We start from the raw sequence: 14,472 nt of genomic DNA, 5'->3' as shown, positions 1-14,472 counted from the left end.
GTTAAACTTGGGTCTACTCCCATGATCACCTTAGCACACAGTAGCCAGAAGAAGCTCTAATAACTAGGCTTATGGTTATGTGCCAAAATATGACCCAAGTTGAATTTTAGCAAGGCATGTACATGACAATCTCATTGACATGGCATGGAACTTGGCATTAATATGTTTCTTGTGGCCTACATCATACAGAGGGTGCTGTGCCGCAATAATACGTATTTAATCCTAGAAATAACCACATTCAGCAGCGCCCAAAATTGCAGAGATCAACTACATACTATTCAGGCTCAAATACAAGAAATATACATATCTGGCAGTAAGGAAACTATGATCCTGTTCCCCCATTGGCCATAGGCTCCATGTCTCTGAGAACCTCACCAACTAGTGGATCACTCTCAACTATACTGTTTGTTCATTCATCGAGTTTTGCCAAGACTGAAAGGTCAGGGGACAAGTGATACACAGCTGCATAAATATGGATAAATAAAATTATTTTGTCAGTCTATAAGGCCTCAAAAATTTGATCAGTCTAACTCTGTAAGGCCTCAAAAAAACCACTGCTTGCAGCACTGTGTCCAGTAACAGTATCAGTAACAGTATCTTGATATCTAAAGGGCTGTCACATGGAGGATGGAACAAGCTTGTTTTCTTCTGCTCTGCAGGCTTTGATCCCCATATAGGACAGCTGTGTATTCTTGAATTGCAGGGGTTGGACTAAATGATCCTCAGGGTCTCTTCCAACTCTAAAATTCTATGACTAAACATCTAGAACAGGCATCCCCAACTTCGGCCCTCCAGATGTTTTGGACTACAATTCCCATCTTCCCCGACCACTGGTCCTGTTAGCTAGGGATCATGGGAGTTGTAGGCCAAAACATCTGGAGGGCCACAGTTTGGGGATGCCTGATCTAGAAGAACTTTCTGACAGTAAGAGCTGCTCGATAGTGGAGCAGACTCCCATGAGAGGTGGTGGATTCACCTTCCTTGGAGGTGTTTGAGCAGAGGTTGGATGTATGCTCTGTCTGTCATATATGATCTAGTTGAGATTCCTACATTGCATGGGGTTGGACTAGATCAGGCATCCCCAAACTGCGGCCCTCCAGATGTTTTGGCCTACAGCTCCCATGATCCCTAGGTAAGAGGACCAGTGGTCAGGGATGATGAGAATTGCAGTCCAAAACATCTGGAGGGCCGAAGTTTGGGGATGCCTGGACTAGATGATCTTTCAGTTCCCTTCCAACTCTACAATTCTATGATTCTATTAATACACTTTTCCTATTTATTACCATATATTTTAATATGGTCAGCTATTTTTGGTTGATAAACTATTTGGTTTAAAATGTATTTTTAAAAATGTACTGTGTACCATCTATGTATTATGCTAGTCAAAATAACTTTTTGCCATACTTATGGCATTTTTTAAAAGTACTATAGAAAAATGTGGGCCCCAATCTAAAGAAAAGGTAAGTTTTCACTTGTCATATACTGAGTCAGTAATGGTCAAAAGGTTTGCAACAATTCAACACAATAACAATGTACTACCAGATATTCTTGTGCATAAATTATTGTGCCTATATAAATACTTTTTAACCTCAGTGATGTTTTCAGGACACCCATTAGCATAATTTAAATGATCTGTTTTAAAATTCCCAGCAGTTTTCTTCCTTGCACACAATACAATTAAATCATCACAAACCTCTATTTATAATCCAGTAAATCCAAATCAAAACATGTTTGCAGTTTTTAGAGCTTAAGTTTATACTTGATTTGGCAACACTCCTTTAAGGCAGACTGGGAAACACATTCAGCTCAAAAGATGGAATGTTGAAACACTTTTGAAAAGGCCTGGAAAATGTTTTAAATTCATGCCAGAGCATAATTTCTTAGCGGTTAAAAGCTTCCCAACTCTGAGTGTGGATATTTTGTATTGAAATTGTGAACACCTCTGATTAGCTGGTGGGCATATAGTACTTTCAATGGAAATTTCACAGTCAGTGTCATGTAAGGTTAAATTGGAAGTCCGGGGTACAAGTCATTGGTTGTAGATCAATTTACACCTGGTCAGGTTTGGCAATGAAAACATATATCCGTAAGCATCTATACTGCCATATAAGTTATGTTAGCGTATGTATTGTAGAAAATGTGTGCTCTCTGTGATATTTTCTTCTTACTGCAATCTGGGCCAGCCAGCCTTAGGATTCAGACAAAACTTCATAGGTCAAATACAAAATGTGAGGGGAAAGAAATGTTATCTACCTTATTTACTTTTGCTTTAGAACTGAATTTTAAACAATCATTTATAGAGTCACTATAGCCGATTCTATACTATTTGTCAGGTAAATAATTTAAAAGTCATGTTCTGAAGTGTGTTGTAATGGAACAAGCAAATCAAGGGAACCATAATAATTGTTCAAGGTAATAGTAATTTAAGAACACATTAATGTTTATTAGCTTGTCTAACACAATGATGTGTGTAGTAGGCTACTTATTTATAATGTGCTCAACAGGACTTTGTTCTGGAAGTGCATGGCCCTGGAAGTGATTTGAAATTTAACTATCTAATTAAATCAAATAAGTAGGAAAGTCACTCATCACTGGATAAAGTGAATTTCAAACATCAAGCCCAAATGATAGTCATTTACTGGCCAAATTTATTTGTAGGGATCATCAGTATTACAAAGCAATGGGCATGAGTGGTTGGTGGTAGAAAACTAAGTTTTCGCTTCTCAAGGGAAGGAACTACAAAATTTGATACAGGACTTTGATGTGCTCCCATAAAGTTGAGAAACTTGCACAGAAATAAGGCAAGATGCAGCTGAACACATGCAAGAAATTATGCAAGTTACTGAGACCCAACACATGCCTCTGCTAAACTTTCTCTTAAGACTTTTATTAGAGATATTTATAACAGAGCCACAGGGAGAAATATAAACAGGCAACAGCAGAGTTTGCATCTTCAGTGTCAGCCAGAGCTGCTGCCGCCTTTTCAAGTGACTTGCAAAGCTGCCAGATGGAACAAGCAAGACAAAAATAGCTACACGCTGAGGCAGGGAAAGGTTGTTGATGGACCAGGGAAAGTGAGAACAGTGGGAAATGGAGCATGTAGTGAAGGGAAGAGGAAGAAGGATTTGAGGGTGCTGGAAAAGTTGAGAAGCCCAATCATTGGGGGGTGGGGTAGAACACAGGGAAAACCATGTTATGAGGGTGACAAAGAAAGAACAACTCTGAAGTTAAAGAAAAGTGGGGTGGGTGGAGAGAGATGCTTCAACCTCTGCCTTCGGTTATACAGGGGAAGAAGAGAAAAAGATGAAGAGTCCAGGACTTCTAAATTCTGCTGTACCAGTTTCTGTGTCTTCAGCATCTACATGACAGGAGATAAAGCTGTGTGATGCTTTTCACCATTAGCTCATCCCCATGTCACTGCATGTGATGATGAGGGAAAGCCACATCTGATGCACTTCTACTTAGCTTGAAACTCTTGTACAAGACCCTGTCCTTAAAAAACAAGAGGGGGAGGTTGTCACCTTTTGTCTTTAGCCATTGTTTAAATGTGCAACATTACTTGGAGATCATGTTTTATCTCCATGTTGTGAAAACTAAGGGCACCTCTCCTATGAGGAAGAGGCTAAAACATCTGTGTTGTTGTTTTAGTTTAGAACAGGCATCCCCAAACTTTGGCCCTCCAGATGTTTTGGACTACAATTCCCATCATCCCTGACCGCTGGTCCTGTTAGCTAGAGATGATGGGAGTTGTAGGCCAAAACATCTGGAGGGCCGCAGTTGGGGGGTGCCTGGTTTAGAATAAGGGAGGTGGTTAGAGGTTTGTAAAAGCATGCACACTGTGGAGGAAGTGGGCAGTGTGAAGTTTTTCTTCTAATACTACAGTTCAGAACAGGCAGATATTAACTGCCACAAGATGTGATAGCCCCTGTCTTAGAAGACTTAACAGTGATTAGACAAAGCTATGGAGAATGAGTTTAATCAACAGTCATTGACCATAACAGCTAACTCAGACAGGGGTCTACTAGATATAATTCAGGGTGGGAAGAGAAAGGGAGGGCTGTTTCCTTCATGGCCTGCATGTGGGCTTCCTAGGACAAGACTGTGTCCCTTACAGCATGCTTACAGAAAACAAAGTGCGTAAGATGGCAACCATGCAGAGTAATTCTAAGCATGTTGACTCAGAGAAGTATGTACCACTGAGTTTCGTGAGATCTTAACATGACTTACTTTTGAGTAAGCCTGCAGCAGATTAAACGGTGCATTAAACTGGACAGTGACCTTCCCCTGATTTAGCAGGTCCCTTTTACTTTAGGAGAAAGGCCTTCATCCTTCTTTCAATGGCAGAGCACCTATTTTTCATGCAGGTGTCCCTGATTCAATTCCTACCAACTCCAGCTAAGACTAGAAAAGATTCCTGCCTAAACCCCTGGAAATCTGCTGCCGGTGAGAGCAGTCCAGGAGCGAGGAACCTGTGGCCCTCAGATGTTGCTGGGTTACAAACACCTATCAGCTTCCCACCCTCACCCCCCCCACACACACCTGGGCCTAGCAGATGGTCAAAAATTATGGATGTTGCAGCCCAGCAACATCTCGTGGGGTGCAAGTTCCCCCACCCCTACAGTAGCAACACTGGTAAGTCAAGAGGGTTTGTCTCAGCGCTGGGCCCCTTCTTAGGCACGGAACCTCCGCGTGCAGGGGCAGTATAGCTGCAAATGCCAGGCACTGAGGGCAGGTGCTTGGTGAGGTTCCTGTCCCGCAGGCATCTGGCTGAGATGTCCGCCGTTGGAAACAGAGCACTGGGCTAGTTGAGGCAATGGAGAAGGAAAAGAGAAATGCAACGGCCGAGAAGAAGGAAGAAGCAGCAGCGGGGGCAGGGAGGGGAGACAGGGCACAGGGGTGGGTGAGGCGGGTGGGCGGCCGTCCAGTCAAGCGACACCCGCGCCTCCCCCCTCACAGCCTCAGGCACAACAAGCGCGGCTCCCCTTCCCCCTGAGGAGGCGAAAGGGCAGGCGAGGGGGGCAGAGGTCAGACCTGAACGCTTGGAACGGGCCCTCAGCTCCAGCACTTTCCAGCTCACGTCGGCCAGAGCGGACGCCATGGCGAGGGGAGGACCGGCGGCGGCCGAGCCGTCAGAGGAAGCCTCGGAGCTCGGCTCTGGCGCTCGCCTCGCAGACCCGGACTCTCCCTTCCCCCGCCCCCAACTCCCGAGGCAGGCGGTTGAGCGGTTGCCTGGCCCAGCCGTAAGCGCGTCCCTGCGGCGCATGCGGGCTGAAGGGCGCGCGTGCTGTGAAGCAGGGAGCGGGCGCGACGCGGTCGTAAAGCAAACCCGGAAGCCGGTCGGGATTGTGACAGGCGCGCCCCCTCCGCCCTCTCGCTTCGAGGTGGTTCTCTCTCTCCATTCCCACCTTCCTGACATTCCTCGCCTCAGCGGATGGGGCCGTAAGTGATGTTGGTGATTGCGGTGGCAAGGAGGAGGAGGACCCGGTTTGTTGGCGCTGTTGCTGCTGCTGCCCGTGCGCAATGAGGGCTGCCTGCTGCCGCCGCCCCCCGCGGAGGGGCCTCCCGTTCCCCACCTTCCTCCTCTTCCTCTCGTCCCTCCTGGTGGGAGCGAGGCCCGGCTGGGCCCTGCAGAATGTCACGCCCCAGCTCTTTGGGAACCAGGCCTACGGAACGCTGGCCGCCTTCGGGGACTTCAACTCCGACAAGCAGACGGACCTTTTCGTGCTGAGGGGAGGTGAGGAGGGAGGCGAGGCAGGAGGACGGACTCTGGCTGGGTCGGGGTGGGCTTGGCATCAACATTATCCTCATCTTCATCGTCATCCGATTACAGTACAGTATTTGTATGCCACTTCTCCACATGCCTCTTACAACGTGCCTCGTGCAGCATACCACATGAACAGCGATAAAGATCCTGTTTGTTTATCTTTGTTGCTTCATAAAATTTATACACTACTTGATTTCCAAAACGAAACAAAAACTCAAAGCGATTGACAAAAGAGGATAAGGCCACGGTATTATCAGCAGCAACTGTTTTTAAAACATTCAAACAAGCAATGACACGTCATTTACTTGTTATATTAAGAACAATTGGAAGTAATCGTTAAGTCGGTAAATACAGAAGAGAAATGCATATAAGTTAACTTGATTGAGCAGCTTGGACTGAAGCAGGAGAGAGAATTTTACCCAACAGGAATGGGAACAAAATGGTAGTACACAAAACTTTTTTGGGTGGGGGTTGATTACTATTCCCAAAGGATGTTTCGCAGAAACTATTCACGATGAACTTTTATACACTGTATGGTAGAGGTATTGCCCAGCTTTCAGCTGTGTCTCCTCTCTCCAATAATGGCCCACCTCTCGCCTGGGGAGGCAAAGGACCTGGTGGTGGGGAGGTGTTGGACCCAGGCAAGGAGATTAATCAGTTGCAATGGATCTGCCAAAATAATGGTGAAGGGTTGTTTACATTGTTAGTTCTGATCACAGTAGACCTACAGAAATGAATGGGCATAGCTAAGTTTTGTGTGTTTTTTAAAACAATTTATATACCACTTGATTGTTTACAGACATTTGGCAACAGTATAAAATGGATCATATAGGTAGAGTTAGGTGCATTCATTTCAATAGGTTCACTCTGACTAGAGCCGAGTAGAGCATGGCTTGAGCAGCCCCATGTCTGCCAATTGTGGATATGAAGTGAATTCGGTGTTTACAAAAGGAGTGTTAGCTTTAGGGTAGAAATCTCTGAGCTGGTGAAAGAAACCTGTTGTTGGTTATTGGTCCTCATGCATGCCACGACGCCCTAATGACCCAATACAACTCACATGTCTGCAGCATGCCTCAGACATGGTCATTGATTCCAGACTAAATCACAATTCATAGAAATAGTTGGGATGGGCTTTTGTTGTATACTGAAGCCCAACAGCATGGTTAGAGCAACTTTTCGGCCCCAAATTCTGTAAGTTTCATAGGTTTTCTTGTTATGTGTAGATTCATATAAATTCATAGCAGGCAATTGTCTTTGTAGTGATAAAGAACAAGATTTGTCAAGATATGTCTCTGTTACCCTTGTAACTGATAAGAAACATATTGAAATGGGAAACTGCATAACGCAAGATAAGATTCATAAAGCCCAGATAAGGAAAGATGTGACTTTGAAGTGGTTCAGTTGTGAAGCCAAACTCACTTTCCTTCACATGCAGCAGTTACCTCTTTTTAGGCAAACCATAGCTTGCAGTTTTGCAATAACCAGAACACTATGGTTTGTGCTTGCCCTGCAAACAAGAATTGAAAACCATGATATTTTCCAATTCATAGTTTTCTTTTTGAGGCAAAACAAAAATCTAATTTTTAGGGAAACCATGAAAGGAGGGAGGGAAACAATTTATGAAATGCATGGGAGCAGGGAGCATGTTGACCTGAGCATGTAGACCAATTAGACTTGTTCGTGTAAAGACAAAGTATGATTTGGAATGACATTTAGACCTGGGGTGTGGGTGTGGGTGTCTGTGTCTATCTCACTGTATTGCTACAGTGGTTTTCAAACTTTGTTCCAGGGAACCTAGGGCTTACTCAGTGAGAAGTTTAGTATTGTAATGCTGAACAAGATTCCCTGGAAAAGTTTGTACATCATTACTTATATTTTCCTGGAGCATTCATGGGAGTGCTAGGTCTGTTCTAGGGGCACTCTCCCACTTTGTAAAGAGAAAGAGTAAAAGCCTAGCAGAGCTGGCAGTGTGCCTGGTGAACTCTGTGTGTGTGCATGCGTATGTACACTTACCCTAGAAAGTTATGTAAAGCATACAACACTTACTCTAGGGTTCCTTAACAGATGAGTTACTGTATTGTGGAACAAGTTTCTCAGAGGGTAGTTAAAAAAATCATGTATTACATGACAGTTCCTGATCTGATGTTTTCATTTTAGGCTACAGTCATGTTTTTCTTTGGTTTTCAGATGGTGAATTAAATATTTTCCTGGCAGACCAAAAAGAGCCCTATTTTAAGCCCAAAGTCAAATTATTATTAACGTAAGTATCTCTTTATAAGGTATGTTAAATACATCTGATATATAGCAGATTGAATTCTCTTCTCATCCCATCAGAACAGGCATAAGCCTTTCCAAAAGGCTGTTGTGTGCTATTTGTTATAACTGTCTGATTGCTGAACTTAAATGAACTGTCCAGTTGCTGAATTTATTTACCATGGGACTTAAGTCTGAAGGTTGTGGCTTGTGGCTTTGTGATTTGCACATAGGAAACTTGTGGTAACCTGAGAAGTGATAACCTTCATAATTAGTGGCTTGTAGACTTGAAATGACACTTTACATTCAGAATTGGGCAGAGAAATCCTGAACATGTTTGTTATGGAAATTACTGTCCAATATGTTTGTTTAGGATTGCAGTTTTCAATATTGGCATTGCCATTTAGTTTGTAAAGAATTACTGAGAAAATATTCCACTTCTTTCTTATGCTACAGACAAGGGCATGTTTAATTTTTCCTCATTTTAAACCCAGCTGAAGCTTTTTTTGTGGGGGAGAGCCTTTGAGGAACTTAGTCTAGGAATGCCTCTTATCTCCTTGTGTGTGACATGTAGAAAAGAATCCTGTGCACCACCAAGTGTTACTCAGGGGATCATTTTTTGTTGGCGCAGGGAATTGGAAAGACCCTGTTCAAATATGAGCCAAGGCAGAGACTTTGGCTCCATTGGTAGACTTTGGAATAGATGTTAGCCCTGCCATTTGCCTAATGTATGCCATAATAAACTTTCTATTCATCTTTCAAAAGCTTTATGATGACAGTCCTTCTTTTCTGCTCGCTCCTTCTCTGTCCAGGGTTTCACCTTTGCGTCTATATTCTATGTGGAAGCAATTTATTAAGCCCTATTTTAAAAGCTTGAAATAGATTCAGCAGTTGGAAACACCTCAAGAGTTTTGTGGGCAGAACATAGAGAATGATATAATGCTCAAGTATTATGCTGCATTAGAAGAGGAATTATGTGCAAATCACTGTTAAAAGAAAACATGATTGTTTGCAATCACGCACTAAGTAATTAACAATACTTTACCCTTTTTTAATTTTAGAAATGTGGTGATAACCAGTGTGGTTCCTGGTGATTATGATGGTGATTCACAAATGGATGTGCTCCTGACAACTCGTCCTCAAAAACAACCTAATGCTGACCTATCAGTCTTAATTTTCTGGGGAAATAATCAAACTTTAGGTAGGCAATACCATTTTAAAATTTCTAGAAAGTGATCATCCAGTGCAGTCCTGAAAGATGTCTATGTATGGAGAGGGGGTTGGAGAGTTGGTGTTGCACTTGTTCATGCCACCACTGACTTCCATGTGTTTAAGTGCCCTATGGGCACATAACCTACGCACATGGGTAAGGCCCATAGGTCAATGGTAGAGCACATCTAAAAGGTTCCAGGTTCAGTTCCCAGGCATTTCTAAGTAGGACAGGGAAAATCTACTGTCTGAAACCCTGGATAGACAGACAGATGGTCTGGTTAATAAAAGGCAGCTTCCTATGTTCATGCTTACCCCCCCCCCCACACCCCACTATTATTTTGGGGTAGAGTGAATATGCCTAGTTCAAATCCGTCCTTTCTAGGCACACAACCTTTCTTTTGTGACTGCACAAAAAGCAAAAGGGGCTTCTTAATCCCAGCAGAAGAAGGCAAATAATGTCAATGTACAACTGAACAGCAAGTATTGCCTTAACAACTATTCAGAGCCTTAAAATGTAGCTGCATCCAGAAAATTGCATGCATGCAGTTATAAAAACTATGAACAGTCCTTGCATATTTGCAAGGAACACAAGTCTATGTCTCTGCTTTCATATACTCCTCTCTGATTTGATCTGGCAGCATATCTTCTTCGCGAGAAACAAACTGCAGTTGCTCAGTTTGCATGAGATCAAAACCCTTTCCCCACTCAGCAGCTTCCCGCTGACCAGCTCATGGGCAGGAGGAGACCTAGAAGGTTGGATTAAATCCTTTGGGCCAAGGGGTTCCCCATTCCGGGTTTAGTGCTACATGCACATCAGCTCATTAAAAAACAAACATTGTGTTAATTTAAATGAACTGTATTAATAGTCAGCCCACAGAAATAAATAAGAATGCTTGAAATACTTAGCAGTTGGGAGAACCAAGAGTAACAAGTGTGATTTTTCTTTCCTTTCAGATGTAAATCGTAAGTTTCTATTAAATAAAACATTTCATGATGAGCCACTAATCATGGAGTAAGTATATGTTCAGTATTATGCGACAAATTTACAAAATGTAAATTAGAATACAGTGGAACCTCGGTTTTTGAATGTAATCCTTTCCGGAAGTGTGTTTGACTTCTGAAACGTTCAAAACCCAGGGATTAAAGGGCTGTCAGCATGTTCCATTGAGAAAAATGGAGAAAGGCACCTCAGAAGCCATTCAACTTCAGAGGCGCGTTTAAAAATGGAAGCATTCACTGCTGGGTTTTCAGCATTCAGCTTCCAAAAAGTTCGGTAGCCAAGACGTTCTAAAACTGAGGTTTGACTGTAAAACGGAGAAAATATTATTGATTCACTGTGCAGTATCCACTCTGTAATAAACTCCATTGAGTTCAGTGGGACTTTCACCCAGGAAAGTGTATATAGGATTGCAGTGTAAAAGTAATAATCATTTAAAATGTGGTATTTAGCCAACCTCTGTTCTTCAGATTTTAAGAAAAGGCTGTAGCTCAATGGCAGAGCACCTGCTTTGCATGCAGAATGTCCCAATTCAATTCCCTGCATCTCCAGGTAAAGAGGCACCTTTGTCTGAAACCCTGGATAGACGCTGCCAGTGAGTGTGGACAATACAGAGTTTGATGGACCAGTGACATGATTTGCTATAAGACAGCTTCATATTTTTCTAAGCATCTGCATACTTGGGGGTAGGGCAGTATTAAACTTTGGGGAGGAGGAATTGTCATATTATTGACAGAGCAGCTGGAAATTTCAGCTTATCGTTGTTGCTCCTGCAGTTTTGATGGTGACTTAATTCCTGATGTATTTGGAGCTACAAGTGATTCTGACAAGCCACAGGTACTGCTTGGCAGGTAAGCTGAATTTATTTATTACTTTTTGAAAAGATGCATTGTTGAGTCTTACAATATTGGTGTCATAAATCCTGCTGTAAGAGATTTTTGGGCTTGCAGTGAACTAAGCTTTAGATATGCATTTGGTACTAGAGCTTACAGGGAGGTAGAATTCAGTGTATAATTGCCTCTGAAGACACACCAGCCTGATTTGCACATAACTCTTGGTGCAAATGAGAAAGTATCCTGACTCCCAGAGGAGAGATTGTGGACACTTTGCTCTTTCCAAGTCATTTGCCACTGAGCTGATCCATGGTTTGGCTTAGCCTGCTGTCTGAACCCTGGTTTGTGGTTTAGCACTATCCAGACAAACCATGTGCCATAAGTCATAGGATAGATCTTGGTTACAGCTTATGGTTTGTCTGGAGAGAGCAAAGCCACACCACAACTTTTTTACAGCACAATGTGGCAGCATATTGAGTGATGAGGAGCAAAGCGGTCGTATTCTCCTCTCTGGAAGCCTGCATATTTGCTCATTCACACTGAGTAATGGTTTAGCATAGCATTACATACCGTGTTTCTCCAAAAATAAGCCATACCCCAAAAATAAGCCATGCCCCAAAACTGTACCATACTTAATAAAAAAAGACATCCCCTGAAAATAAGCCACCGTGGTTTTTTTGAGGAAAAATAAATATAAGACGGTGTCTTATTTTTGGAGAAACACGGTACCAACATTTATGCATGCTTTATCACATTTTGGCATATTTATCGCTTGTCTTGTATGATGACCGAAAAGGAGGCCTTGTAAGTGATTGAGAGCAGATAATGTGCTCTCTGATAAAAAAACCCTACTTCCCTTCTCTTGTGGACTCCCAAAGCAAAGGCATTTGGCTGACTACTGAGTGAAGTGAATCCTGGACTAGACAGGTGTTTGGTCTGATCCAACAAGACTATTCTTACAGGGTTTGTTTGAGCAGTAGTTAAGAATTACTTCTGCACTATGATGCTTGCCATTGTTAGTTTCACACTTAATCAGGATTTCCAAATGAGCTTTAAACAATGGTTTCAGATCCCTGTAAAAGGACTGTAACATAAAAGATGATATATAATGGTGTGGATGGTATTGTTAAACCAGGCATCCCCAAACTTCGGTCCTCCAGATGTTTTGGACTACAATTCCAATCATCCCTGACCACTGGTCCTGTTAGCTAGGGATCATGGGAGTTGTAGGCCAAAACATCTGGAGGGCCACAGTTTGGGGATGCCTGTGTTAAACCATGGTCGATGCGAACAAGAGCTGGGAGGGAAATTCTGTGCTGAAAATGTAGAAGGGTGCATGACGTTTTGGGTGCTGATGTTTCAGCTCTAGCTGCTGTGTTTCTTTTTATTTATCTTTTATTTATTTTATGAAACACTATAAACGCAAAATTACCAATATTCACAAATTATGAACACAAATATCTGTTATTCAGAATAATATCTCAACCTATACATTATCCTTTTAAAATTGAATGGTTCGTTTACTCGAATCTTATTAAACAAATTAATTTCTACATCTGACTGCTGTGTTTCTTTACAATACTCCAATGGAACAAGTCTGTGATGGTTGGTCACTAGGAACAATAGAGAAAAGTATGGCAGGATGGAAAGAAGCCTATTGTGGAAGCTTGGTGTGAGCTGACTTGTTGAAGGTAAATGCACAACACTTGTGCTTACCAAGATGAGGCAGTAATTGCTATGGCTGGGGCTGCTGGGAGTTGAGTTGCAGGTTCCTCCCTCCTGTTGTTAGAGGAAATCATCTTAGAAGAGGCATCCCATCCTGTTTGTGAGAGAAGGGAGCATGCCTCTTTTTAGGAGTATATTTGCTATCTATTATGTTGCTAGAAATCATCCTTTTAATAGTAATTTTAAAAATCTGTTAGGTAATAAGTTGTGACTCTATTTGGAAATCAAATAGGGCCATGTGCCCTATTTTTTACATTTTTTACATGTGCTCTTCTTTTCTAAATCAGGTTATTAAATAAATTAATCCACATGATCAATTGTTTAATGTTTCCATCATTTTAGAGGTATATATGAACACTAAGGGCTGCTGCACCTTTGCTAACTGCCCTTCCCTTCCACCTGACCAAACCCCTCCACACACAACTCGCTCCATTCCCCTCACCATTTTAAAGGATGGAGGAAGCATATCACAGAGGAACTTCTATGTGAAGCACCTTTCCCTGTGTGTTAAACCTTGTAGGTGCCTTTAACAGAGCAGGGCGATATTTCACAGCTCCCCCCCCCCCCAATTAAACAGCTCTCCAGAGCCACTTGCCACCCATACTACTTCCTTGCTCACCTGCCTGCCATTTGTCATGCTGCAGTTGTTGTGGCTGCCTATGCATTGTTGAACCAAAGGCGAACTATTCTGGAAGGTCTGCAAATGCCATCGTAGTAGTCAATATAATCCCACAATTAATAAGTAGTTGTTGTAACAATGAGCTCATATATGTTTATATTCACTTGCTTTGATATAGGCTAATTGTCTTGTTTTGAAGCTATCCATATCTGTGGGCTTGGGGTGCTGGGCTCTGAGCACAGAAAGGGGAACTATCTGATGCCACCTATGCCCTTATCTGGTCAGGGGAAGTCAGGGGAAGTTCTGAACAAAGTGGTGTTTGCTGCTTTGTGTAGGAACAATTACTTGGGCATGGTCAAACCATCTCCTTGTCTGTAAATGCTGGGAGACATGGCAGGCTGATTTACTGTAAGTCTAGCCCAGGGGTCAGCAAAGTTTTTCAGCAGGGGCCAGTCCACTGTCCCTCAAACCTTCTGGAGGACCGGGCTATATCTTGAAAAAAATTATTAACAGATTCCTATGCCCCACAAATAACCCAGAGATGCATTTTAAATAAAAGCACACATTCATTCTACTCATGTAAAAACACCAGGCAGGCCCCACAAATAACCCAGAGATGCATTTAAATAAAAGGACACATTCTACTCATGTAAAAACACGCTGATTCCCGGACCATCCGCAGGTCGGATTTAGAAGGCGATTGGGCTGGATCTGGTCCCTGGGCCTTAGTTTGCCTACCCATGGTCTAGACCAGGCATCCCCAAACTTCAGCCCTCCAGATGTTTTGGACTACAATTCCCATCTTCCCCGACCGCTGGTCCTGACAGCTAGGGATCATGGGAGTTGTAGGCCAAAACATCTGGAGGGCCGCAGTTTGGGGATGCCTGCTCTAGACCTTTCTTTTAATGAAGCACTAGAACTAATTGCTCTGGTGTTTTTGATACCCTTCTTTGGTATCCCTGCACCCAGCCACTCCTACGAGCTCTTTGGGCTTAATGGATCAGGGCAGCCTATTGGTGGCTGTGCGAACTGCGGAGTATGATGACAGGCTTACATTTTTATGTATATA

General features: G+C 42.8%; 2 protein-coding genes across 9 annotated transcripts in view; one reads left to right on the top strand and one right to left on the bottom strand.

The window, feature by feature from the left end:
• The window catches only part of PHKB (phosphorylase kinase regulatory subunit beta), a 151,564-nt gene extending 146,365 nt beyond the window's left edge, over positions 1 to 5,199 (bottom strand). For all 8 annotated transcript variants that reach the window (XM_088671855.1, XM_035117351.3, XM_035117349.3 and 5 more), the window contains exon 1: positions 5,032 to 5,199. Coding sequence is in view for 4 of the 8 variants with exons in the window: in XM_035117349.3 (XP_034973240.1) it covers positions 5,032 to 5,098 (67 nt within the window). In the remaining 4 variants the exon portion in view is untranslated. The remainder of the gene's footprint in view (positions 1 to 5,031) is intronic.
• A 174-nt stretch (positions 5,200 to 5,373) lies between these two features.
• The window catches only part of ITFG1 (integrin alpha FG-GAP repeat containing 1), a 110,478-nt gene continuing 101,379 nt past the window's right edge, over positions 5,374 to 14,472 (top strand). The window contains exons 1-5 of the mRNA XM_035117352.3: positions 5,374 to 5,734; positions 7,952 to 8,024; positions 9,079 to 9,218; positions 10,184 to 10,241; positions 11,003 to 11,077. Of these exons, the coding sequence (XP_034973243.2) occupies positions 5,521 to 5,734; positions 7,952 to 8,024; positions 9,079 to 9,218; positions 10,184 to 10,241; positions 11,003 to 11,077 (560 nt within the window). The 5' untranslated portion in view covers positions 5,374 to 5,520. The remainder of the gene's footprint in view (positions 5,735 to 7,951; positions 8,025 to 9,078; positions 9,219 to 10,183; positions 10,242 to 11,002; positions 11,078 to 14,472) is intronic.

Source organism: Zootoca vivipara, chromosome 6 (genome assembly GCF_965207765.1).
Source record: "Zootoca vivipara chromosome 6, rZooViv2.hap1.1, whole genome shotgun sequence".
Classification (NCBI taxonomy): Eukaryota; Metazoa; Chordata; class Lepidosauria; order Squamata; family Lacertidae; genus Zootoca; species Zootoca vivipara.
The sequence above is the reverse complement of the archived record's forward strand: the minus strand, read 5'-3'. Positions and strand labels throughout refer to the sequence as shown.